At 41.4% G+C, this 24503-nt stretch overlaps 2 protein-coding genes across 2 annotated transcripts in view; both read right to left on the reverse strand.

The window, feature by feature from the left end:
• The window catches only part of treh (trehalase (brush-border membrane glycoprotein)), a 15167-nt gene extending 8450 nt beyond the window's left edge, over positions 1-6717 (reverse strand). Inside the window, exons 1-9 of the mRNA XM_037678315.1 lie at positions 6638-6717; positions 4048-4154; positions 3824-3968; positions 3656-3743; positions 2034-2134; positions 1871-1963; positions 1608-1724; positions 1377-1499; positions 1244-1293 (exon numbers count right to left, since the gene is read on the reverse strand). Coding sequence (XP_037534243.1) covers positions 1244-1293; positions 1377-1499; positions 1608-1724; positions 1871-1963; positions 2034-2134; positions 3656-3743; positions 3824-3968; positions 4048-4154; positions 6638-6717 — 904 coding nt within the window. The remainder of the gene's footprint in view (positions 1-1243; positions 1294-1376; positions 1500-1607; positions 1725-1870; positions 1964-2033; positions 2135-3655; positions 3744-3823; positions 3969-4047; positions 4155-6637) is intronic.
• Positions 6718-6867: 150 nt separating this feature from the next.
• On the reverse strand, positions 6868-21429 carry ddx6 (DEAD (Asp-Glu-Ala-Asp) box helicase 6). The gene is made up of 14 exons (XM_037677639.1): positions 21314-21429; positions 20034-20584; positions 19884-19947; positions 19638-19742; positions 17215-17344; positions 15372-15518; positions 11825-11919; positions 11610-11732; positions 11389-11517; positions 11150-11266; positions 10850-10913; positions 10199-10300; positions 9940-10119; positions 6868-9823 (listed from the first exon to the last, which is right to left on the reverse strand). The coding sequence occupies exons 2-13, from the start codon at positions 20222-20224 to the stop codon at positions 9944-9946; spliced, it is 1443 nt and encodes a 480-aa protein (XP_037533567.1). The 5' UTR covers positions 20225-20584; positions 21314-21429; the 3' UTR covers positions 6868-9823; positions 9940-9943.
• Positions 21430-24503: the final 3074 nt, after the last annotated feature.

Raw genomic sequence — 24503 nt, forward strand, 5'->3', positions numbered from 1 at the left:
CTTTAGCTACGGTTTTGCCAACTTTAGCCTTTAGCTACAGTTCTGCCAACTTTAGTTTTTCATTAGTTTTGCCAACTTTTGCTTTTAGCTACAGCTTTGCTAACTTTAGCTTTTAGCTAAATATTTCCTATTTTTATCTTTCAGCTAATATTGTACAAATTTCTCTTAGCTACAGTTTAGCTCATTTTAGCTGTTGGATACAATCTTGCTGTTTAAAGCTGTTAGCTACAATTTTGTTACAAATTTGGCTTTTAGCTACATGTTTTTCTAATATGATCTTTCAGCTGCATTTTTCGAATTTATCTCAGGTAGCTGTCAGCTACAATTTTGTTAACTTTGGATTTTAGCTACTGTTTCGCAAATATTAGCTCTTAGCTACAAGTTTACTAAGTTTAGCTGTAAGCTACAATGTTACTAATATGCAGCTGATTTGCAAGTATTAGCGCTGAGCTACAATTTAACAGATTTTAGCTGTTAGCAACATATTTCCTTATTTTATCTTTCAGCTACTGCTTTGCTAGTTTAATCTCTTGGCTACAGTTTTAATCATTTATTTATTTAATTGTTTATTTCTTAGCAACAGTTTTGCTCATTTAAGCTACAAGCTTCAGTTTTACAAATTTTGCCTTTTAGCTAATGTTTTGCAAATTTTTGTTCTTAACTATAGTTTTGTTGAACTTAGCCGTTAGCTACATATTTCCCAATTTTATCTTCCAGGTGGAGTTTTGCTAACTTTTAGCTTTAGCTACCATTTCGCCAATTGTATTTGTGTAACACGGGTTTTAACTTGAACGGCGTTCTCGCTGCGTTTTGGCCAAAACGTCTAATTCTTCTAGTTGTCTCCTTTTGTTGACCGAGTTTCCAAAATAAACGCCGAGACCTCGAGCTGAGCCGCGTTTACTTCGGCTCTGCAGCGTTTCCCACTCGCTCTACAGACAAAACGAGCCCTTCTGATGAATTTGAGTGTTTGTTAAAACACTGACAGAAAAGGCTTTCAGTAATGCACTCTGGGCTCAGACAAATTTAATATCAAAGTATTTTCCTTCAAACTGCATCTTTTTAAAAGACAGCTCGGAGAATTTATGTTTTTTCAACATTAATTATTTATTGCGCGGCGACGAGGTATTTTCAGAGCAAACAGTTTCTAAAGGGAAGCAGTTATAAGGCTAGAGCACGTCTGACCATAAATCTCAGAGTCACGGAGGAGAATCCACTCAGATTAATAACTTTAATAAGCCATTACCATCGGCGAGTCCTTCAGCTAATTCCAGATCATCAGAGTACGATTCGGGCCTGGAGGGAGAGGCCGGGATAACGGAGGTGAAGAAACGCACTAAAGTCCTCACATCTTTCATCGGTTTGCCGTGTTTTGTTACCTGGGTGAACCGGCCTGCACATAAAACCGGTTTAGGACGTGACTCGAGCCGTTTATTTTCACGGCTACAGAACGGGTCTGCATCCAGAACTGGTACTCCTTCTCCAGAACGGGCAAAGCTTCTCTAAAGGTGAAGAAACAACATTTTATTACAGGACGGGGTAAAAGTTGGCGCTTCGTCGTTTTCCGTTCTGGAGGCGACGGGTTGTAAAGGAATCGGGCAGAACGTCACCTGAGGAACTCTTTATCCTTTGTTGCTTCATAGTAGCTCTCCACCATCAGCGTGAGGAACGGAGGCTGGCTGCGCCGCTCGTAGTAAATCCGCCCGCCGTTTGGAATGAAGCCGTATCTGTGGGAGGAGAAGAAATCTTTTATTCACACACAACACAGCCAGACGGCATTTTCAATTCCCCTCACTCTCTGACAGGAGACAACTAAACGCCGATGGTTACTGGTACTTTTTAAAGAAATAAAAAAAAGGTGAGCGAGCCTTACCTGTTGACGAGGTAGAGGAAGTTCTGAATCATCCCGCGAGTCGTGTTCGTCATCTCCGACAGCAGGAGTCCATTGATGACCCAGTAGGAGTCCCTGTCGGGCACAGATCAGTCCTGAAGGAGGTCTCAGAATGTTGAGGTCAAAGGTCGAACCGTTCGCTCACCAGTAGTAGAGCTCCCTGAAGCGTCCTCCAGGCACCACGACAGGATACGGGGTGTAAATCTGAGAGTAGAGCTCTGGATGGTCTTTGACACTGCTGAGAATCTAAAGAAAGTTTTTATTTTTCTAAAAACCCGCGGACTCAATGTTCTGATGTTGTAAAATCAAACCACTCTCCAGTTCCGTTCTAAACATCAATAAAAGAATTACTCTTGTATGTTTGGAGCCAGCGTCTGAGCATTGAAGGGGCTGGACCCTGAAGAGTCCCGTCAGACTCTCCAACATGCTGTCAATCACAGTGTAACATGGCAAATTTCTTCAGGCCTCAAATAATTCAAACCAACCATATTATAGATACAAATAAAAACAGAGCTCGCTCTTTTCCACTTGGGTGGTTCCACTTCTCTTCAAGCTCAGGTCACCAGAGGCCTGGCAGATTGAGGGTTCTGTTCAGCATCAGCTGTTCTTAGGACTGCGCTCTTCTGGACTGAGGTCTCCCAGGTTGTTACTGGGATCTGTTGGAGCCACTCTTCCAGTTTGGGAGTCACAGCACCAAGTGCTCCGATGACCATTGGGACTATTGACACTTTGACTTTCCACAACTTCTGCATTTCCTCTTTCAGCTCTTTCTCCAGCTTCTCATGCTCCTTCCTGATGTCAGTCACTGGGGATCGCTACATCTTTCACCACTGCCGCCTCCTCTTGCTTGTCAACCACCACAATGTCAGGTTGGTTAGCCATTACCTGTTTGTCCGTCTGGATCTGGAAGTCCTGCAGTATCTCAGCCCCTCCGTTCTCCACCACCCTTTGGCAGCATCTCCCACTTTGACTGTAGAACCTGAAGTCCATACTCGGCACAGATGTTCCTGTCAATTATTCCAGATAGCCTACTGGTACTTGGTTTTGTTGGTCCGCATATGGTTTGCCCACCTGCAACCTAAATCCTGCTTGTATGTGTTGCATTGTCTAAGGAGCAGCCTTGAACCGTTTCTTCAGCCAGGAAAATGTCCCATTCATGGCGCAGCAGGACTTTAAAATTATATTGCTGCGTCTATGGGGCCGACGTCCTTTATGGTTTCTAGTCCTGACTAATTATCCATACGGTATATCCATGTGCAACATGCAAATGTAGGTGTGCCATTAGACACCATTCAGCTGAGAAAACAAAAATGGCGTCATGCAAACTGGCCCTCGTTTGACTAACCGTTAACCTAACCTGGATGAAGACCAGCTGACGATGTCACGGCTGATAAAGTGTCGACTGTAAATAGCTTTTTGACAGAACGTCGCTTGGAAAACGAGCAACTATCTTTTTAAAATGCACTTTAAACATTTCATGTCAACTTCTCCATATGTCACTGTGGGACGGCTGTGGCTGAGGGGTTGGAGCAGTCATCCTCCAACAAGAGTTGGTGGTTCGATTCCACCAGCAGTCACATGCCGATGTGTCCCTGGGTAAGATATTGAACCCCTCATTGCCTCTGATGTGTGTCCCATCGGTGTATGAATGTGGCAAAGCACTGTATGAATGGTAAATGAAGGCACATCTAGTGTACAGCATAGTGTGAAGAGCTTGAGTATCTTGATAAGACAGAAAAGTGATATGCAGCAAGTACAGTCCTTTACCTTTCTGCCAAGAACTTTCCAAAGGTCATGGATCTTTCCCCCCCAGACTCGAAGCTCATTGTCTGCTATGCCATTCAGGAACTTTGGCCTACGTAAGGGGACCAGGTCTTGTTAGACACTAATGAACTCAAAGTACCAATAAACCCAGAGCAGGACCCATGATCTCACTTGTCGTGCCAGTCTGGAGGCGTCCACGACTCAAACTCTGTTCCCGGTTTCTCGAAGTTTGCGTCGAGGAACTCCTGGAGTTTCGTAGGTGGAACGGTACCATTTGGAAACGCGTTGGAAAGGTTTTGAAAAGCAGACAGAACGACTTCTGCAGACAGAGAAAATGTCAGGACAGCCAGGGGACGTCGATGTGTGACCGAGGTGAAATGTTTCTGTGACTTTACGCTCACCGGGAGCAGATCTCAGCTTCATGTCGACAAAGTATTTGTCATCGTCAAACAGTTTAGCCATCTGGATCTGATGCAGGATGGAGCCGGAGCAGTAGATTTCACTGCAATAAAAAAAGTGTTGGTTGTTTAAGGACGTAATAAAAGACCATTTTTATTAGTGTGATATAAATGTGTCGCAATAAACCAGCTGGAAAGTAATAAATTCATATCAGTGATGCTATAAATATGTAAAAAGGCCAAAGTGTCAAACATATCTGTAGTAGATAGTAGAGTATTGGTACATTTTTTCCAATATTTTTAAGGAATTGCTTGATCCTCTTTGCTCAGGCTTTCAATGTAAAGACAATTAAAACCATGTGGGAAAACATTTCAGTGACAAAGAGGTCCTGAAGTACTTTGTTCCTTGTTCTGTAGAACACTAAGGTCAACCCAGGGAACAGGTCCAATTCAACTTTAAAGTCAGTACACAAACAAAGAATCACTAATCTGGGCGTGATAATGGACCCTTCCCTGAAACTTAATCATGACTGTAAAATCATGTTTCTTCCAACTGAGGCGGCTGTCTAAACTGAAGCCCATATTGTCCAAAAATAACCTGGAGACAGTAATACATGCATTCATTACATCTAGGCTTGATTACTGCAATTCACTCCTGTTTGGTATCAGTCAGACCTCCATAGCACGACTACAACTGGTCCAGAATGCAGCAGCCCAAATTTTAACCAGTACAGGCAAAAGAGAACACATTACTCCAGTTTTGGCCTCACTGCACTGGTTACCAGTTCACCTTCGAATCCAGTTCAAAATACTCCTGTGTGTCTACAAATCACTGAACAGTTTTCCCCCCCCCCCCCCCCGATCTGCTACAACCGTATGTCCCACCACGTTCCCTGAGGTCAGCGGACCAGTTGCTCATCACAGTTCCAGGAACTCGTCTTAAGCGCAAAGGGGACGGGGCCTTCTCTGTAGCAGGACCAAGACTTTGGAACGAGTTGCCTCTGCTTGTCAGACAGGCCCCCTCCCTCTCTGTTTTCAAATCCCATTTAAAAATTCACTACTATTCAGTAGCTCTCAACGCCAGAGGATCTGTGTTTTGAACCCGTTTGCTTCACACTGGTTAGTCATATTTATTATCTGCATCGTTTTTATGTCTATTTTTGATTTACCTCATTTTGTATTTTGCTTTGTGTTACCTGTTGTTCTGTCTGTACAGCACTTTGGTTGGCCATGTCGCTGTTTTAAGTGCTCTATAAATAAAATGGTATGGTACAAGCCTGGACGTCATTATTTTAAGTCCTTTACTGGTTTAGTTGAACTCATTTTAGTTTTAACAAGGGTGGAATATTAAACACCAGAACACAATAATTTGTTGTGGATTTCTTATTTATAAAGGATCAATCATAGGAAGGAGCGCCTCAACCTCGGGTTTTTTTGAGGTTCCAGCTATTTGACCACTTTTCTAGGTGAAGTTCATTTAAATTGATTTCATGGCACAGACCTGTCTTTTCATTATAAACCACAAATTTTCCAACCAGATTGAGGTTGGGTCTAAGAAGGTCCTTCCAGAAGCTTCTGGTTAGGCTGCTTCATCCAACCAGAAACTGGTTCTGGTGTTTGGGATCGTCGTCCTGCTGAAACCATGTCCACCTTTTAACCAATTAGTTTGAGGTGAAGTATTTGTTGGTACTCCACTTTATGCAAGGCACCAGTACCAGTCAAGCCTCACGGCACAACACCGCATCATGATTGTTCATTCAAACTTTATTTAGATAAGCTAGTCTCATTGAGCTTAGCCCAATTTGCAAGCTCATTTGATGTTTTTAACTAGGAACTAGGGTTGTCCCCATATTTTTCCCGTACACGGAGTACTTTAGTTTTGGTACTTGCAAATAGTCGGCACCTAGAGTTGACAGGGAGTCTGCTGTCTTTACCGTTAAATGTCTACTGTTATTGCCCTTGGATACTTGCTCAGTGAAAGTAACTGGGTGTTTTTACAAGTAGGAGTATTTGAGGGTGGTATGGAAACCCCTTGGTTTTAAAGTAGCTCTGTAGAAAAAGATTCTCACTCTTGGCTCTGGCTGATCTAACCTTAGGATGTGGGCAACCATGAAGTCTTTCCACAGAAGTCTCCTCCAAGACAACTTTAACCTTTATCTATGACCTTTAAACTCTGCAGTTTTAAAAAGCCATGTTTGAGACTGAAATATAAAAACACCAACATTCCTACCAATGGCTTTATGCGATGGACTTTGTTCATTTACGCCAAAATAAAAGTTGTAAATGGTCATCGTGATAAAGTGGCTCTCAGAGTTTATGTAACAATGAAGTGTCACTGAATAAAGCAGGAACTTGATGTCACTGACGGTGAGGGCAAAGGTTCAACACATTTAGTTCCCAACAGAAGCACAATGTGAAGGTTTCTTTCAGGCAATAACTAAATGGAGAAATAGCTGGAGGCTGCCAAAAACATTTTCTGCCTATAAAGCCAAGAGGAAAAAATAAATACATCTCTAGACACTTGAGCATTTAAAAACGGATGCAAAGGCTGGATCTTAAAACCTAAAAGAGAAAAGTAATTTCTTACCTGTCACATGGTGGAGGCAGTAAACTCTTTACACAAGTTAGAAGAGCCACAAAGGAAAAGCAACAAACAAAGTTGTGCATCCTGAGCAACGAGTAGTGAAACTAAAGGAATGTTCATGGGGGGGGGGGGAACATCCCTTCAGCTGTTTATAACCAGCAGCACACTGCCCCCTACACGTTAAACACCCGTTTCACATTTAAATAAAAACACTCCCAAACAGCACCGGTACATTTCAGTGAGCTTTATTTACCCAAACAAAACTTTTGAATCCAATCATGTCCAAGGACGTCTGAACTTGCTCATAAAATTTGTGTCACTGAAAACTCTGCCAATCGTAGAATCAAATTAAATAAAACACAAACTTTGAATTCACTTAAATTTGGAGATTAAATCCGAGTTACGCAGTTCTCAGTCTGAACGCTTCGTTTGAAAACAAAATAAATCCGAGGGCAACTTTCTGATATTCTCAGACCCGTTCCCAAAACTTTGGATGTTTTCTTTTAAAGTGCCCTCTCGTCCCTCCCCCCTTTCGTTTCTTCTGATGTTTTTGAAAGAAATCCTAAAAAGGACTCGTTATCTTGACAGGAGTGTGACGGGAGGGCCAGTTTTCACTCGAACTGTTGCGTCGCATTCGTCAAGATAAACAAAAGCATCAGGGCAGCAAGCGGACCAAATTACCCACCCAACTTTATTTCATTAAAAAGACCTTAAAGAATGAGACAATTTGGTTTGGAAAATTGCTCAATTAGTCACCCAATCAGGACAAGATGCTCTTGTCTCAGTCTTTACGGTTCGGTAGCGACGGCCTCCGGCAGTAAAGCTGCAACCCAACAAGAAGCCGAACAGCGAGTCTTAAAAAAGAATCGACATTTTTAGCTTCGAGCGTGAAGGTTGTGACGATTACTGCCAGAGGGTCGACACGGAAACAGACAGCTGCCAAGTGTCTGAACGATGAGACCCCCGTTCCCTCGGTGCCGCTTTAGTTTAGGTTTTTTAAGTTTGTTAAATATCCCACCCACCGGAAAATAAGCCGAATTCTCAAATCAAAAGTGCGGCTGCTTCTGGGACAAGAGAACCGAAGGAACAGGGGTCAGAGCTCCAACCAACGAGAAGCACGGGTTTTCATTCATCGTTTGTTTTTGTTTTGGAGTTCTTCTCGTTGATTAGAACAGTTTAGAGCATCTCACCATAAAATAAGGAGGGAACCCAATCGGCGCCGAGGTCCGAGCCGAAGGTTGAGAACGTTCAGAGAACCTCGATGCAGATAAAGGTTTTCACGTTGCACACGAATGCAAACAAAACTACAATCCCCACAATTCAAAGCGACAGCGGGCAGAAAGAGGCCGTGAGCGACGCCCGGGTCATGTCGCAACAATCCCGAGTCTTGAATCTGCCTCGCCCCCACCCCCCACCCCAGAACAAAGGTTCTGCACCACGGCACACTTTTCTCCCACCTGGGATTCATGAATGTACAAAAAAAAGCAGTCCACTCTGCGTTTTAAGTGCAACCCAACCTTCTCGGGTAATTTTTCTTTTTTGCAACTTTTACCAAGAGCCGGCTAACTCGCAGCACAAAGAATGAAGCCCTGCTACATTTTTTAGATTCGGTCTGATTGGGTTTTTTTTTTTTGGCCGACTCTTCAACAAGGAGATTTAGGGGAGGGGGGGCAGACTAAAAACAGCTTCTGCCCAAAGATAGGAATTCATGCAGGTGCTTAATGGCATAAATTCAACGTAACAGCGAATACCCTCCCCCCTCCTTCTCAAGAAAACAAAACAGCCAAATGAGCTGCACTGCAGCAAGAAGTATGACTAGAAGACAGATTAGTTTCTTTACATCTACCAGCAGCGAGCTTCACAGGTGAGGGCTGGTCAAGACTTCATTAATTCAAAATGTGTGAGCTCGGAGAGCGATCTGTCTGGACTCGAAGCTCGTTAACACTGGTGGCAGGAGAATCACGGAAACGCCGAGCGTGGGGGGTTTTCTCTGCGTTATAGAATTGCACTCGCCGTCAAATTTGGAGAGTTAAAAAAAAATAATAATTACTGATAATCGCCTCCAAAAACATTTCATGAACAAAGTCATGCTGAATGCTTTTGCAAATCTCTAAAATTATAAATAAATTCACAGGCCAATTTTGCAGAATCAACAAACTGGCAGTAAAGGAGGAGCTCCTCAGTGCTAACGAGAGAGAAAAGAGTCGGCAGCTTTCCAGTTTGTCGGCCAGACTTTCACCTTTTTTTTTTTTAAAACAATCTTAAAATGAAGGTATATACAGACGCTGCACCCCATGTGTTGGTTTGCACAAGTATGGCCATCCATAGGAGGGTGAAACTCAGGACAAGAAAAGAAAACTCTCCAAACAAGCTCCACTGAAGCAGGAATCCTCACGGTGTTGCCAGGCCGCTTTTTGACGTTTAGTGTTTAGACGTTGAAGACGGAGGAAAGCTTCAGGGTCTTTGAGAAGCACGAGCTTCTCCTCCAGCGTCCGGACAGTCTGGGCGTCTCTTAGAGAACAAAAAAACATTTTCCAGTCTCTGCCCGCTGAAAACTCAAAGTTTCTGTCGTTCAGACTTCAGTTGCAGGACGCCAGCAGAATAAACTCAGCTTCCCTCCATTCCTCCCCCTTCTCCATTCCCTCACAAACGGATGAATCGACCCAAACAAGTTATGGATTCACCTTTCTGCTCAGACATTAAATTACTGTAACAATTCCTCGATCAGGTGAACGTGTGATGTGGGGTGAGATACCAGTGACTAATGAGGGGTTATTACTTTAGAACGAGTTGAACTGCTTGTTAAGGCACTTTATATGAAGTGGTTAAAACTTTCAAAATAAAACGTGGAGAATGGAGGGCGTGGGGGTCTGTGGGTCCGTTGGCGCTGGCTCAGTGTCAGCCGAGGAAATGAAGTCTCGTGGCGCCGATTCCTCTCGACGTTGTCCCTCGCGTTCCTCCCGGTGCTCGTGTCTTCAGTACGTTGCGGTGCAGCGAGAAAACGCCTTTAAATAAGGCAAATGAGTTCTTCCAAAAAGCTTCCATCGGGAAAGAAAAAAAAAGTTTCTATGGTGGCGTCCAACAAAAGGAAGACTGAAAGAAACTGTACACAAAAAAAATAAAAAGTGGAGGGGAAAATATCCAAGTGGGGTTGAAAGGGGAACTGACGGGGGAGTGGAGTAGACCGGTCTGTGGAAGACAAAAACACGACGTAAATATCAGGAACATTTCAGTGAAGTGACCTAAAGTTACTTTGAAAGCGCCACATGTGGGAAGTTCAGGAGCCGCTGGCCGAGGCTACTTACTGGCTCACTGTTTGACGTCCTCTCCGCTCTCGCTGTGGTACTCGGCCACGTACAGACTCTTATCGATGATGCCGGGGATGGGTTTGATCTCCGTCCCGAGCTGCTCCTCGATTCCTTTAAGGTTGAAGCGATCGTCGTACGTGATGAGGTTGATTGCCAGACCCAGGTGTCCAAAACGTCCTGAGGACCAACAAGCACTCGAGTTACATCCTGACCAAGATGTAAACATGTATTCAAAACAACCCGGGCAGGTTCTTACCGGATCTACCGATGCGATGAAGGTACGTCTCTCCCAGCTTGGGAAAATCAAAGTTGATCACAACATTCACAGCTTGAATGTCGATTCCTCGTGTGAAGAGGTCTGCATGGGACAAAATGAAGGGACGCGTCAGAGGAGGTTCGGCTTTGAAGGAAATTAATTTGAAGAGCTCATTCAAACTGAAGCTGCTAAAAGAAGAACGTGTTTTTAAACCGTCAGGAGGGGATGCACCGAGGACTCGTCACTGACAAGTTGATTTAAAAAGCACGTTTAAAACAGCAGCTGTTACTAAAGTGCTTCACAGTAAGATCAAGGAAGTAAAAAAAAAAAAAAAGGTATAAAAACATTTAAGGTCAAAAACGGGTTCAGGTGCAGAGAGAATCAAAGTATCAGTGCAGGATTAATTTTTATTGTGCTGTGTGTAGAAAGGGGGAGGAGTTGAAAGTTTGATAGTATTGTATTAGTATTTTACTTTTGTCATTTATAAAGTTTATTTTTCAACTTTTCAATGCATTTCCACCTCAGTTTGAATTGTATGTAAATCTGTGCTCCAGTCATTTCCCCTTCGGGATGAACGGAGTTCCTCCGATGTCGAGAAGCCAGAAATTCAACAGACGTCAGAGTTTTACTGCCAAGGACGCGACGACTCACCAGTGCAGACGAGATTCCGGCAGAGGCCGTTTCTGAAGTCGTGGAACACACGGTTGCGATGTTCCTGAACGGCAAAAAAGTGGGATTAGACAGATCCACCGCTGAAGAATGAACTTTAAATCGAGTCAGACAGCAGTGAGGTGCACATCAACTTCAGCTGCGTGATTCTACTCATTTTATAAAACGATAACTTTTACAGTTAAAAGCGCTGGTGGAACATCAAAACTAACAGCAGCAGCTTTGCATTAGAGCATTTATTTGAGTTTGAGCTCGTTTCTGTCGGGCGGTACTCCGGCTGACCTGTCTCATCTTGGCATGAATGTAGAAACATGAATAACCAAGCTGGGAGATCTTCTTGGCAAGAAGCTCTACTCTCTGGGAGGAGTTGCAGAAGATGATCGACTGGTTGATCTGGAGCTGGAACGAGTTAAATCGGCGTTAGCCTTCGCATGCTGCGATGTCTTCACGAAGTTCGAAGGCAACCATCAGCAACACGAGCATGAAATCATGCTGGCTTCAAAAAGAAAAGCAACACTTACTCTGGAAAACAAGGTGTTGAGGCAATGGACTTTCTGCCTTTCAGTTACGTAAGCATAATACTGAGTCACACCCTTCAGCGTCAGCTCCTCCATCAGGTTGATCTCATAAGGTTTCTGTAAGTGTGCATTCTGAGGCAGGACAATTTTAAATAAAGTTGCAGGTTTATTCCACAGGTCAACACGAGATGAGAAAAATGTTCTCTTGAAAAGGAAAAAAGTACCATAAACTTCTGGACGCTGAGAGGAAATGTGGCAGAATAAAGTAAGATCTGCCTCTGTTTGGGCAGGAAGCCCAGCATCTCCTCCATCATAACCACAAAGTCCTGAGACAGGAGCTTGTCAGCCTTTAAGGACAGAGATTAAGAGAAAAAGACGTTCAAGTCGTTCAGGTGTTCATTTAAATGTTTTTTGCTTAAGGAAAAAGGAAAGCACTCACTTCATCCAAAACGATCATCTGCACTTGATTGACTTTGGCTACTCCTTTCTTGATGAGGTCCAAAATCCTCCCAGGAGTGGCAATAACCACGTGTACTGAAAAACACATGAAGTCAACAAGTCAACAAATGTACTGAATTTACTTTATTCATTGTGTTTACATACTGGAAATGTTCAGTTAATTAAAATACCTCTACAAATTCAAATCAAAGATATTTAGCGGGTTTCTCCCAAGTCTAAAGGTATTTTGTGTTTTTCAACCATTTGTTGTCTGCATTTAATTCAGCTGCACAATCTGAGGTTATAAATGAACTGTATTCATGTAGAGCCTTTCCATCTTATCAAGATACTCCAAGTGCTTTACAACAATCTGTGCCCTCATGTACCCACTCATACAGCACTCTACTAGATCTTTACAAAGATTAATCAGAGCTTTATCACATTCATACACTGATGACACGCACTGAAGGCAATGAGGGGTTCAGTGTCTTGCCCAGGAACACTTCAGAATGTGACTGCTGGTGGAATTGAACCCCCAACTCTCCCATTGGAGGACGACTGCTCTAACCACTCAGCCACAGCCGCCTTGAGTATTAAAATACAAACCGGATTCCTAAAAAGTTGGGACACTAAACAAATTGTGAATAAAAACTGAATGCAATGATGTGGAGATGGCAAATGACAATATTGTATTTGTAATGTAACATAGATGACAGATCAATAGTTTAATCTGAGTAAATGTAACATTTTAAAGAAAAATATGTTTATTCAAAATTTCACAGTGTCAACAAATCCCAAAAAAGTTGGGACAAGTAGCAAAAAGTGGCTGGAAAAAGGAAAATGAGCATATAACAAACAGCTGGAAGACCAATTAACACTAATTAGGTCAATTGACAACATGATTGGGTAAAAAGAGCTTCTCAGAGTGTCGGTGTCTCTCAGAAGCCAAGATGGTAAGAGGATCACCAATTCCACCATTGTTGCACAGAAAGATAGTGCAGCAATACCAGAATGGTGTTACCCAGCGTAAAATAGCAAAGACTTAAGTTATGGTATAAAGTTTATTCATTTTAAAAAATACAAGAGATTTAAAATGAAAGGCAGCAGAAAGAAAAAATATATCTGCCCCCTTTTTTTAAACAATTATTTCAGACATAATAATTTTCAAGTAACAGAACAAAATTAATAACTTTATAATTTTTCTAATTCTAATACAAAACACACACACTAAGCTACTTCATACTTTAACAATTCAGTTTTGATCTTTTTCTTAAATGTACACATTGACTTGGCATTTTTCACATCACTCTCTAGACCATTCCACAATCCAACTCCTTGGATTGAGGTAGACCTTCCCTTCAGACTAGTTCTGAATTCTGGTTTGACAAATATCTCTATCTCCTTAAGATTATAACAACTTTGTCTTTTAACAAAATTCCTTTGGATATTTAATGGTAATGTGTTATTTTGAGCCCTATACATAACTGATAAAATACTATAATCTACTAAATCATGGAACTTCAATAACTTCAGTTGATAAAATAATGTGCTTGATGGGTGACAGTAATGCTTTCTGGTGATAATTCTTACAGCTCTTTTCTGTAAAATAAAAATAGGTTTTGTAAATGTTTTACACGCTTTCCCCCAAACATCAATGCAATAGATTAAATGTGGAACAATGATTGTGTTATACAACATGTACAGAGCTTTATCATTTAATAATTCCCTGACTTTGTATAGTACTGCAATAGATTTAGATATTTTTGTTCTTACAGAATTTATGTGATTTTTCCATGTTAGCTGTTCATCAATGATTACACCCAAAAATTTCATCTCATTAACTCTACAAATCTCAACACCCTCAATTTTAAATGGATCATCAACAGTTCTCTTTTTGTTACTAAATATTATGTATTTAGTTTTATCTAAATTTAATGATAATTTATTAAGTTTAAACCAAGTTTGTATTTTATCAAATTCTGTCTTCATCAATTCCAACATCCGTTTCACATCTTTACCCAAACAAAAAAAATGTGGTGTCATCTGCAAAAAGGACACATTTGAGGAGTCCTGATACATTCACTAAGTCATTCACATATAAAATAAATAACTTTGGTCCAAGTACAGAGCCTTGAGGAACTCTACACGTGATATTGCACAGGTCAGATCTTACACCATTTATTTATACAAACTGTTTCCTATCTTTTAAATAGCTAGATACCCAGTGCAATGCTGGTCCTCTTATACCATATTTGTTTAATTTTTCAAGGAGAATAGTGTGGTCAATAGTATCGAATGCTTTTTTAAAATCAACAAAAATACTAACACAATACTGTTTTTGATCGACAGTTATTTGTTCTATTAATTCCATGAGAGCCATTGATGTAGTTTTTTGCTTAAAACTAATGGATGCTAGTGATCTCCGGGCCCTTAAACGTCACTGCACCTCAAACAGGAATGCCACTGTCGAGGAAATAACAGAATGGGCTCAGGAATACTTCCAGAAAGCATTGTCGTGAACACAATCCACCGTGCCATCCGCCGTTGCCAGCTGAAACTCTACAGTGCAAAGAGGAAGCCATTTCTAAGCAAGCTCCATAAGCTCAGACGTTTGCACTGGGCCAGGGGTCATTTAAAATGGAGCGTGGCAAAATGAAGTGGAACACTGGGACGCCATGTCATCCGGACCAGAGAGGACACGGATAGCCCAAGTTGTTATCAACGCTCCGTTCAGTAGCCTGCATCACTGATGGTATGGGGTTGCATGAGCGCTTGTGGCATGGGCAGCTTGCATGTCTGGAAAGGCACCATTAATGCAGAGAACTATGTTCAGGTTCTAGAACAACATATGCTCCCATCTAGACGTCATCTTTCAGGGAAGACCCTACATTTTAACACGATAATGCCAGACCACATTCTGCAGCAATCACAACATCATGGCTACGTAGGAGAAGGATCCGGGTATTGAAATGTCCAGCCTGCAGTCCAGATCTTTCACCTATAGAGAACATTTGGTGCATCATAAAGAGGAAGGTGCGACAAAGAAGGCCCAAGACGATTGAACAGTTAGAGGCCTGTATTAGACATGAATGGGAGAGCATTCCCATTTCTAAACTTGAGAAACTGGTCTCCTCTGTCCCCAGACGTCTGTTGAGTGTTGTAAGAAGAAGGGGGGATGCCACACAGTGGTAAAAATGGACTTGTCCCAACTTTTTGGGGATTTGTTGACGCCATGAAATTTGGAAACAACAGATTTTTCCCTTAAAATTATACATTCTCTCAGTTTAAACTTTTGATCTATGATTTGTGTTCTATTCTGAATAAAATATTAGATGTTGGCACCTCCACATCATTGCATTCAGTTTTTATTCACAATTTTTTTAGTGTCCCTACTTTTTTAGAATCCGGTTTGTAACAAAATTCATTAATTCAACCTTTATTTACACAGATAAATCACATTGAGCCTCGAAGACTCATTTACAAGTGAGACCAGGGTTTGGATAAATATTTAAAAGAAGCACAATTTGAGTAAATGCTGCAAAGATTACCCGTTTCATCGAGTCTCATGATGTCATCGCGGAGGTTGGTTCCACCAGTGGTCGCCATCACCTTCACCCCACCCATGTGTTTGCTGACCTGGATACAGATTTGGCTGACTTGTAGAGCCAGTTCTCTGGTGGGCACAATGACCAAAGCTGGATAAAAAATAAAAAATAAATAAAACGTGCAATAAATGTTAAAATTCTTAACCTGAATCTCAAAAAAGAAAGAACTGGAGAAAAATAAAATGTGATAGACCCATGGTTTTATTGAGCTCAGCTTAATTTAGTGTGAGTTATTGTTCGTTTAAAACTAAAAAGGCAAAGAGTGCGACTGCAGAACCTGCAGCCACACAGTAAATAAAGGTGGAGCTGGTTCATGTGGAGACGCTGCTGGAGTTTCCTGCCACGCACTTTAAGCAGCCCAGCTGCATCAGATCAGTCTGGGTCATGTCTGTCAGCAGAAGGAAGTTGGGTTTTGTAATGTGATGTTTACATTTTTGTCTAGTCAGGATTTGTTGTTTGAAATGTATTTTTTTAGGTTGCCGTTTAGCACCACATTGATCAGTTCGTTGTGTTGGTAGTTTGGTCTTTAATTTACTTCCTGACCTTTGTGTCCGACTCTGGTCTGGTCAGTCACTTAAAAGTTCCCTTGTTTCAATCAGGGGCTCAGTTCTGTTTTAGTTCCCATGTTGGTACCTCAGTTAAATTTTGTTCTGCCGACCACTTTTTTGGGCCCAGAACTGCAGTATTTTGAGTTTTCTGTAGATACATTTGAACTTTTTTTTTTTTGGCCAATCTACTGTGTCTCTTGCTGGTATATGCAGACTAACAGAGATATGGATGAAGTTAGAGAGGACATGGAGGTAGTTGGACTGTGGACAGTGAGACGGAGGAGGACTCGCTGTGGAGACACCTCAACGTTAACTCAAAACAACAAGTTCAGAATTATGTTAACATGACACTGTTCTGTCTGGGACGTCACAATTATCCCAGAAAATCTTTACTAGATTTGAATGCTTTAACAACAGGGCTGCACAACATTAGGAAAATACTAGAGTTAAATATTGTAATAAACACGTTCAGCCTTTACAACGCAACGCCATCCCTCTGTCAGCTGTGGGCCTTTAATGGGGCAGGGGGTCCATCAGATTGCTAATATTTTTTTATTTTTTTTTGCATTTGTCTTTAATTTTTGACTTTGAATCCTTTGGGAGTATTGATATTTTTGCACATACATCGCAAAATCAATAAAATAAATTTTTGTGCAGTTCTAAAATGTAGACAAGACTTGAATTTATAAAACGTGCAAAACGGGACAAATGAATCAAAAACAACCAAAAACAAACTGAAGTTTATAGAGTTCTCAATTTTAATTATTCAGATTGAAACTCGTAACACTTTCTGTGGATTATAAAATGAGTAATCTGATTTTATAATAACCCATTCTACAGAAGAATGCGACGCAAACTTCTGTCCGAGTTTGTAAAAAATAAAAAAAAAGATCATTCTTAATTTCAGTAAAACTTGACAATTCAACTTTGAATCTAGTTTCTTGACAGTTACATGTGGTGCAGAATTACCAAGAAATGTACAGGTTTAGAAAATTTTAAACTTTACAATTCTACATCTGAGAATAGATTATTAGAATCAGATACAAAAATTTAATAAAAAGGAAGAACTGTCAATGTTTCTGATTAAAACAAATATTTCAAATCTACAGATGCAGCCTTAAAAATCAGACCGTTTACATTTCTGTCCTTGATTTGGAATCTCTTTCCTCAAAAAAATAAAATAAATAAAACTACCCCTCTTCCTTCACCGAGTGAGAACGCGTCAGACGAGCTCCTACCTTGTAAACAACTCCTCTTCAGGTCAATGCGTTCCAGTAATGGAATGAGGTAGGCTCCACTCTTTCCCGTGCCGTTCTTTGCTCTGGCCAAAATATCCCTCCCTGACAGAGCAATGGGGATGCTTTCCTCCTGCACAACAAACAGGAAGTGATCAATGTACAACCCCACCTGCATCTCATTTTACGATTCTTCATCTCTATCAACACATTGGACATTTACCCCCAAGGTTGTGTTGATTCCATTTACCTCTGGCTGTTTGGGGAGATCCACCCCCACTTAATCATTTAGAGGAAATAAACTGTGAGCGAGGAGACCAAAACTCAACTTTATTCCGTAGTTTAATAATTCTCAGGTTTGTCAACATCCGTGAGGGATATGAAAACTACACCACCAGCTGGAGTTTCTGTTATCTGACAAACGTCAGTTAAAAGTCGGGACTTCTGAACAGTTCAGCATGAAATTAAAACATGGACCAACAAACGTACTAAACCTAATGTCCCATGGTCCGTACACACCTGTACTTAAATCTAAACTCAAAACAGTTTGTATTGAACTTCCAGATGAAGTTCAATACAAAACACAACGAGGCTCTTGGGCCAAGACCCCCCAAGGATAAATCCAGCTCATTTGTTGAGTCCAGGATTCTTACATGTTGAAATTTAAATCTTTTCCAGACTCATATTTTCAATTTGTTCATTTTGAATCACCAAAATGTCCAAATTTACTGTAAGTTTGTACAGAAGTGATTTTTTTTACCTGCAAGTTTCAATAAAATAAAAAAAATTAAAAACTGAACAAAAAATATGGACAGGAAGAAAACGCTTTAATCTGAAAAGTCTTCATAACCAAATGATGTTTATTGTGGAAGAACTATGTTGCCACACTTTAGGGCTGGATGGGCTGTGACCCAGAGGTTTAAAACTGAATATGCTCCAATTTCATGTCCACCTGTTGTACCGCTGTAAACCTTAAAATGTGCAACTACAGAGAAATTTGTAATTCTTTAAAAATGAAAAAAATACAACATGGTATACGTCCTGATGTTGCTCAATAGTCCAGGTAGATAAATCTGACGAGGATGAGTCGACAGGTTCTTCGTTGAAACGTTTCATCTTTACCCAAAACACTGAGGAGCTGCAAGAACAACTGGGGTTACTGTGAGCATCACGCAGCCCTCTGAATAGCAAGCAGCCATCAGGGCGCTGCTTTGCGATTGGTAAGTGCAGCTTTACTCGTTTTTCTTCTTGGTTCTTCCCAGGCGGGGGTGATTTGTCTCTACAGTGGAGGCTGACCAGTTTCCCTGCTCTGTGGGAGGGATCGTAACTGGTCTGTTTGAGACACTCCACACGTTGTGGTTCTTAATCGCCCTATAATCCAACTGCAATTTTTTTTTTTTTTTATCTCAGCACCGCTTATAAATCCAGGTGTAGCCATGCTGAACATCTTCGATATCTCTGTAAATGTGCTCATTTCTTTTAGCGCAGTCCGTCAAAACAAAGGAAGTGGAGGTGCAGATGCAGTTTGTAGTTTTGCTGGACTGGTCATCCGGTGACGTCGCTCCGCTGGTGAATCAACGGCTGCTTGCATCAAAATCGGCCCCTCGGAACAGCCCGTTTGGAACCACTAACAAGGTGGTCCCATAAACCGAGCTGTAAGGGGTGGGTCACACAGTGAGGAGGCCCTGAACTGGTGCGGTGTCGTGCGGAGCCGAGGTGTGTGAGACTGTGACAAAGCGCCAATAATACAGAACTTCAGCGGAAGAGGTTTTGGTTCTACATGGGAGTGACCAGGATGGATAAAAGGAATAAGATCAGAGGTACAGCACAGGTTGAACTGGGAGATACAAGTTAGAGAGGCCAGACAGATGATTTGGACATGGCCAGAGGAGGGACAGTGGGTATACTGGTAGAAGGATGTTGGAAATGCAGTCGCCAGGAAAGAGACATATGGATGCAGTTGGAGAGGACATGGAGGTAGTTTGAGTGAGGACAGAGGATAAAGTGAGATAAGAGGATGATGAGTAGCTGTGGAGACCTCTTGAAAAGGGAACAGCTAGAAAAGAAAATTCAGACTTAGGAAATTTGAATATCAAATTCCATACTTTGCAAGTCTTGATAGGAACCCTGTGTCACTGGAGTTGAACCAAAGCGTTCTTGACCTGCAGAGTTCAACCTAAACACCCATCATTAAGAAGGACCTTCAGCTAGGAAAAATAAACAGGAGCAAGAACTCCTTATCAAATGTCAGAACATCCTTAAGAGTTGGACTTTGATCTTTAAATGTGCATAGTGAGTTTTGATTGACCAACTTTTTGATGCCTTTTACTCAAAGTGAAGGAACTGCAAAACCTGTTGGATTTTTATTTTTAAGTAAATTTAAGAAAATTAGGCTTGTGTTTAGAATTATTTTTATGTGAAAGTACCTGAATTGGAGATGGCTTTTCCCAGCCCATCTCAAAGATTCCCATGAGCAGCTCCCTCTTTAAGCAATAATCTTCAAACTCGTTGCCTTTAGTTGCAGTCACATCCTGCAAGCATCAAACAGGGACACAGGATTGGTCAACATTTGGTTCACAAGAAAACTGGCCGACGGTAGCAAGAAAATAAAATTTTGCAAACTTCAACATCCAAGTTAACAAGTTACAAAATGGCAACCGTTTAGTACTAACCGAAGTTTTAATCCTCATGTCTTTTGGGGGCAATTTCAAACTTTTCTTCCAGTCATCTCCTGGCCTGTGACATATGGAGACAAAGATGTAATCAAACAGAGGAAAACAAAAAAGATGAATTACTGTGCATGTGTAAAAATAAAAACGCACTTGATGACTGCATTTGTTGTAGGTGCTGGCTGGGCATTCCCGTTGATTGTGCCTTTCATCTGGTTCAGCTGCTGCTGGGGGCCTCCTCCACCTCCACCTGGGGCTCCCGCAGGTTTCACTGAACCTCTCAGCTGTCCATTCTGGTTGGACAAGCCCAAAATGACAGAGTTCTCCGTCCTGGTGGTGCTCATGTCTACTTATTTGTCGTTGCAGTTCTTCCAAATGCAATGAAACCTTGAAACAGTCTCCAAATAAGGTCTCAGCTGGGATCAGCCACGTCTGAAGATTTCCCTCGCTCCTTTAAACTTAAATATAGTCACCAAAACAAATAGCCTAAACCAAATCACTGGAACATGAAGTGTCAAGAAATAAATTGTTTTTGATTTTTACAACGCCTTGTGAGCATGGAAATTAAACTAGGGCTTCTCGGAGTTTTTTTTAAGGAATTCAGCACACCGGGAAGGCTTGAGAGCTTTTTAAACGCTGGCCAACTCTTCAGCTAGCCATCCTGTTTGTTCAACAGAGCTGCGTCCTTCCGAATCTGTCCAAGCCTGAAAAAAAAAAAACATAATTTGAGTTTAAACATTCACACCACATGGTCCGATAAATTAAAAAATATATATTATTATATAAAGTTTATCAGCAGCTACATAAGGCGTCGTCTTAAAGTCAAGTTTGCCGACGCAGCGGTTAGCAGGTAGCTAGCGGCTGTTAGCAGGTAGCTAGCGGCTGTTAGCAGATAGCTAGCAGTTGTTAGTCATTTGCCATCATTAGCGTCTTCAACGAAAACGTTTAGTCAAATGAGCATCGACTGCGCTGCTTTTGAGCTCTGATAATTATATTCCTGTCTCAAGTAAACTGCTCATTTCATTTCCTGCCCGTTAAATCCAACCTCTTAGCCCCGAAGCGGATAGCTGGGCTACTTGTTTTTATGCTAGCGCATGATGAAGCTAACGGTTTATGCTAATACGTCGTGGTCTCGAACAAACAATTTTAATGAACCAGGTTCATAAATACGCAAGGTAACTTCTGTGCCGCACACTTAGCGACGCAAGTTGTCTAAAACTAACCGTCTGACATAACGAACGACGGGTACACCCCGCTGTCTGATACAAGATAACCCCGGCCGATTAGTGATAGCTTCAGCTAGCTCAACCCGGCTAACGAAGACGAAGCCGCTTCACCTCAAAGGAAAAGCAGCTCGGGCCAGAAAAATAGCGTCAAATATCAGGCGACAACGCAACCACGATTCGTTACAGTCCGTCTGTCAACGAATTTACCTTGAATAAGTGGGAAAAAATTGGTTCCGTTTGCGGTATTTCTACTAACTGGTCTAACTGACTACGAAAGTCTTCTCAAACAAGGAGTCAAGATGTCTCCCAGCCGTATTTAACCCGCCCCCAGCCCAACAAAATCAGCTGATTCCATTTCAAATCAGCGGTTTTACCTCAACAATGCTCGGACAGAAACTAACATGTCAGCGTCTGGGATTGATAAATAAAATTTAGTCTTGACGAATTCGTTGTTTTTGTTAATAATACGACGAGTGTTTGAAGTCGATAGAGGCGAGTTTGGAGTTATTTGGACCGACACCAGTTTAACCAGTTCACCAGTTTAACCAGAACATAAAACATCCTGACCTATCTGACGGAACGAGCCAAGTTCACTTTAAACTTTAGTTATTTCTGCTACTTTTGAAAAAGTACATGTGTACGGAAAGACTAAAAATGACTTGTTTAAAGGGCAAGTAGGGCAAGCCGTTGTAACATATAATCAACCCACCCTTGTGACGTATGACGTACTACTTTGGGGAATAGTCAAAATGTCATTTTTACAAGCCACAATTCAAATGAAATGTGTGAAAACAGAAAATATTACATTAAAGGTATTTTCACTGGGAACTATAGTGGGAAAAGAAAAGCGTGTAAAACATATAAAATCCTTAAAAAGTTTAGTGGGTGTTTAACATTTAATGAGATCTAGTTTCAAATCTGAACCCTAATCAGCTATTAAATTTATTAAAATTAAATTCTTAATAAAAAAAAAAAAATTAAATTGTGTGTGTGTGTGTTTCCAATTGCCATAAACACGTTTATACAGTTTCACACATTAGTGGCTGTAGCTTCCTTTACATTTACTGTAATTCGTTTTAGGGTGTGCAGTTTCTTCTGCGTTTACGGTAAATGATTCTTTAGATGGCACAGCTTTTCCAGCAATTATGATGATATATTTTATACAGCGCAGCCTACATGTTTCTGTCGTATTCCCACATAATTGATTTTAGATGACTCTGCTGTTTTTAGTAGGTATTTGCCACATTTGGCCCTCGGTTTCTCTCTGCCGACCTACAGAGAAGTACGGACATAAAAGACAAAAATGGTGGTTAAAAATTAGCACGGCTGTCACCATAGATCATTTAAATATATATTAATCTCCAGACTTCTGCTAGAGAAAAAAATTTATATTAGTTTCATACTTTTAGGTTTTACTTGAAGACCACAGGACTAGATTAGCTCTACTGCATGTGTGAAAACTTATTTCTGACCAGCAAGAATTCAGTTTGTGACATTTTCATCTAAGCGTCCTTTTTGAGTTGAAAAGACATCCCATCAAGATCATTATTCATCCCTTCTGTTGTTTGCTAATAACAACAGAAGACTGAGAGCTTCTGATCTGTTAAAGCAGTGAAGCTATTTTCCAGGCAAAGAGGAATCAAAAGTACATTGTACCATCAGTGTATAAGTACCACCAATAAAAGCACGTGAAGGATGTCTTTAAATACTCTGACTTTGATCACTTGTGTGGAGAACCTCCCTGCATCTGTTTCAGGTCAAAGCACTGAAGCGTAGATCCACCTCGTGACCAGAGACATCTATTCTTCACTTCTATAACTTAATGTACAGATGTAGTGGTACAGCAGAAATATTTTCATCATTTAATGTTTTATTGTTAGGACCTGTTGTCATGTCTGTTGTAGCTTCTTCTTGTGAAACAAAAGAAATGACCACGACTGCGTCTTTGTCCCGTTTATAATGTGTGAATTTAACATTCACACCATTGTTTACCTAATTTATTATTATAATTATAATTATTATTGTTGTTATTATTGTTCCAAAAAAGTTCAATCTGGTCCTCTGGACATTCAAAAAAAAAAAAAAACAAAGCAAAAAAAATGTAGAAACGTTTCGTCTCCTGAGCTAGTGGGGATGCTGTCTGCTCTGTGGTACAGAGTCCTGATGACTCCTAACTTGTGCTCCAAAGGGTGATGGGAGTCAAACTGCAAATACTGGTCTGTGTGGGTGGGTTTGCGGTACACCTGTTTGCAAATGTCCTCTATCCGAGACTGAGACCTCACAGTCCAAGAAAGCCAACCTGCCATTTTTTACATCTTCTCGTGTGAACTTGATGTATTTATCCACAGAGTTGATGTGGTCAGTAAAATGTTGGACTTCCTGAGATTTAATTTTAACCCAGGTGTCGTCAACATACCTGAACCAATGACTTGGTGGTGTCCCTGAAAAGGACGTCAAGGCTCTCTTTTCTACCTCCTCCATGTACAGGTTGGCAACAATAGGAGAAACTGGAGACCCCATAGCACACCCATGTTTATGCCTATAATATTGCTCCCCATATGTGAAGTAGGTTGACTGCAGGCACAGTTTCAAGAGTTCACACAGTTGTTCTGTGGAAAGCGTGGTCCTGCTGCTCAGCGTGGTGTCTGATTTTAATCTTAAACTGACCACCTCTACTGCATCATCAACAGGAACGCACGTAAAGAGTGATGTGACATCAAAAGAGACCATTGTTTCATCAGTCTCCATGATGACATCCCTCACCTTCTTCACAAAGTCCCCACTAGCTCAGGAGCCAGGCAGAAGGAGAAATCCTACACAAAACAGGCTCTAGAGCAATGCGGATATCCTAACTGGGCCTTCCTGAAAGCAGAGAAGAAACCCAAACAGGACTCCAGTCAGCCAACAGGTGAAAAGGAGGAACCCAGACCCAGACCAGTGGTCATTCCATATGTTGAGGGAGTATCAGAGAAACTGAGACGTTTATTTTCTAAACATAACGTCCCAGTGGCTTTTAAACCCCAAAATACATTACGGCAAAGACTGGTTCATCCCAAAGATCCAGTCCCCCGGCACAAACAGAGTAATATTGTGTATGCTGTTCAGTGTCAGGAGGGCTGTGATCAGTCTTACATCGGGGAAACTAAACAGCCACTGGCCAAAAGGATGGCCCAGCACAGAAGATCAACATCATCAGGCCAGGACTCTGCGGTCTACACTCATCTCCAGGCCAGCGGTCACTCTTTCAGGGATGAAGATGTTCACATCCTGGACAGAGAGGAACGATGGTTTGAGAGAGGAGTAAAGGAGGCCATCTTTGTGAAAAGAAACCGTCCATCATTAAACAGGGGTGGAGGCCTCCGGGTTCAACTGTCCCCCTCTTACAATGCTGTGATTG

The sequence above is a fragment of the Nematolebias whitei genome, chromosome 6, assembly GCF_014905685.2.
Source record: "Nematolebias whitei isolate Nwh7 chromosome 6, NemWhi1, whole genome shotgun sequence".
NCBI lineage: Eukaryota > Metazoa > Chordata > Actinopteri > Cyprinodontiformes > Rivulidae > Nematolebias > Nematolebias whitei.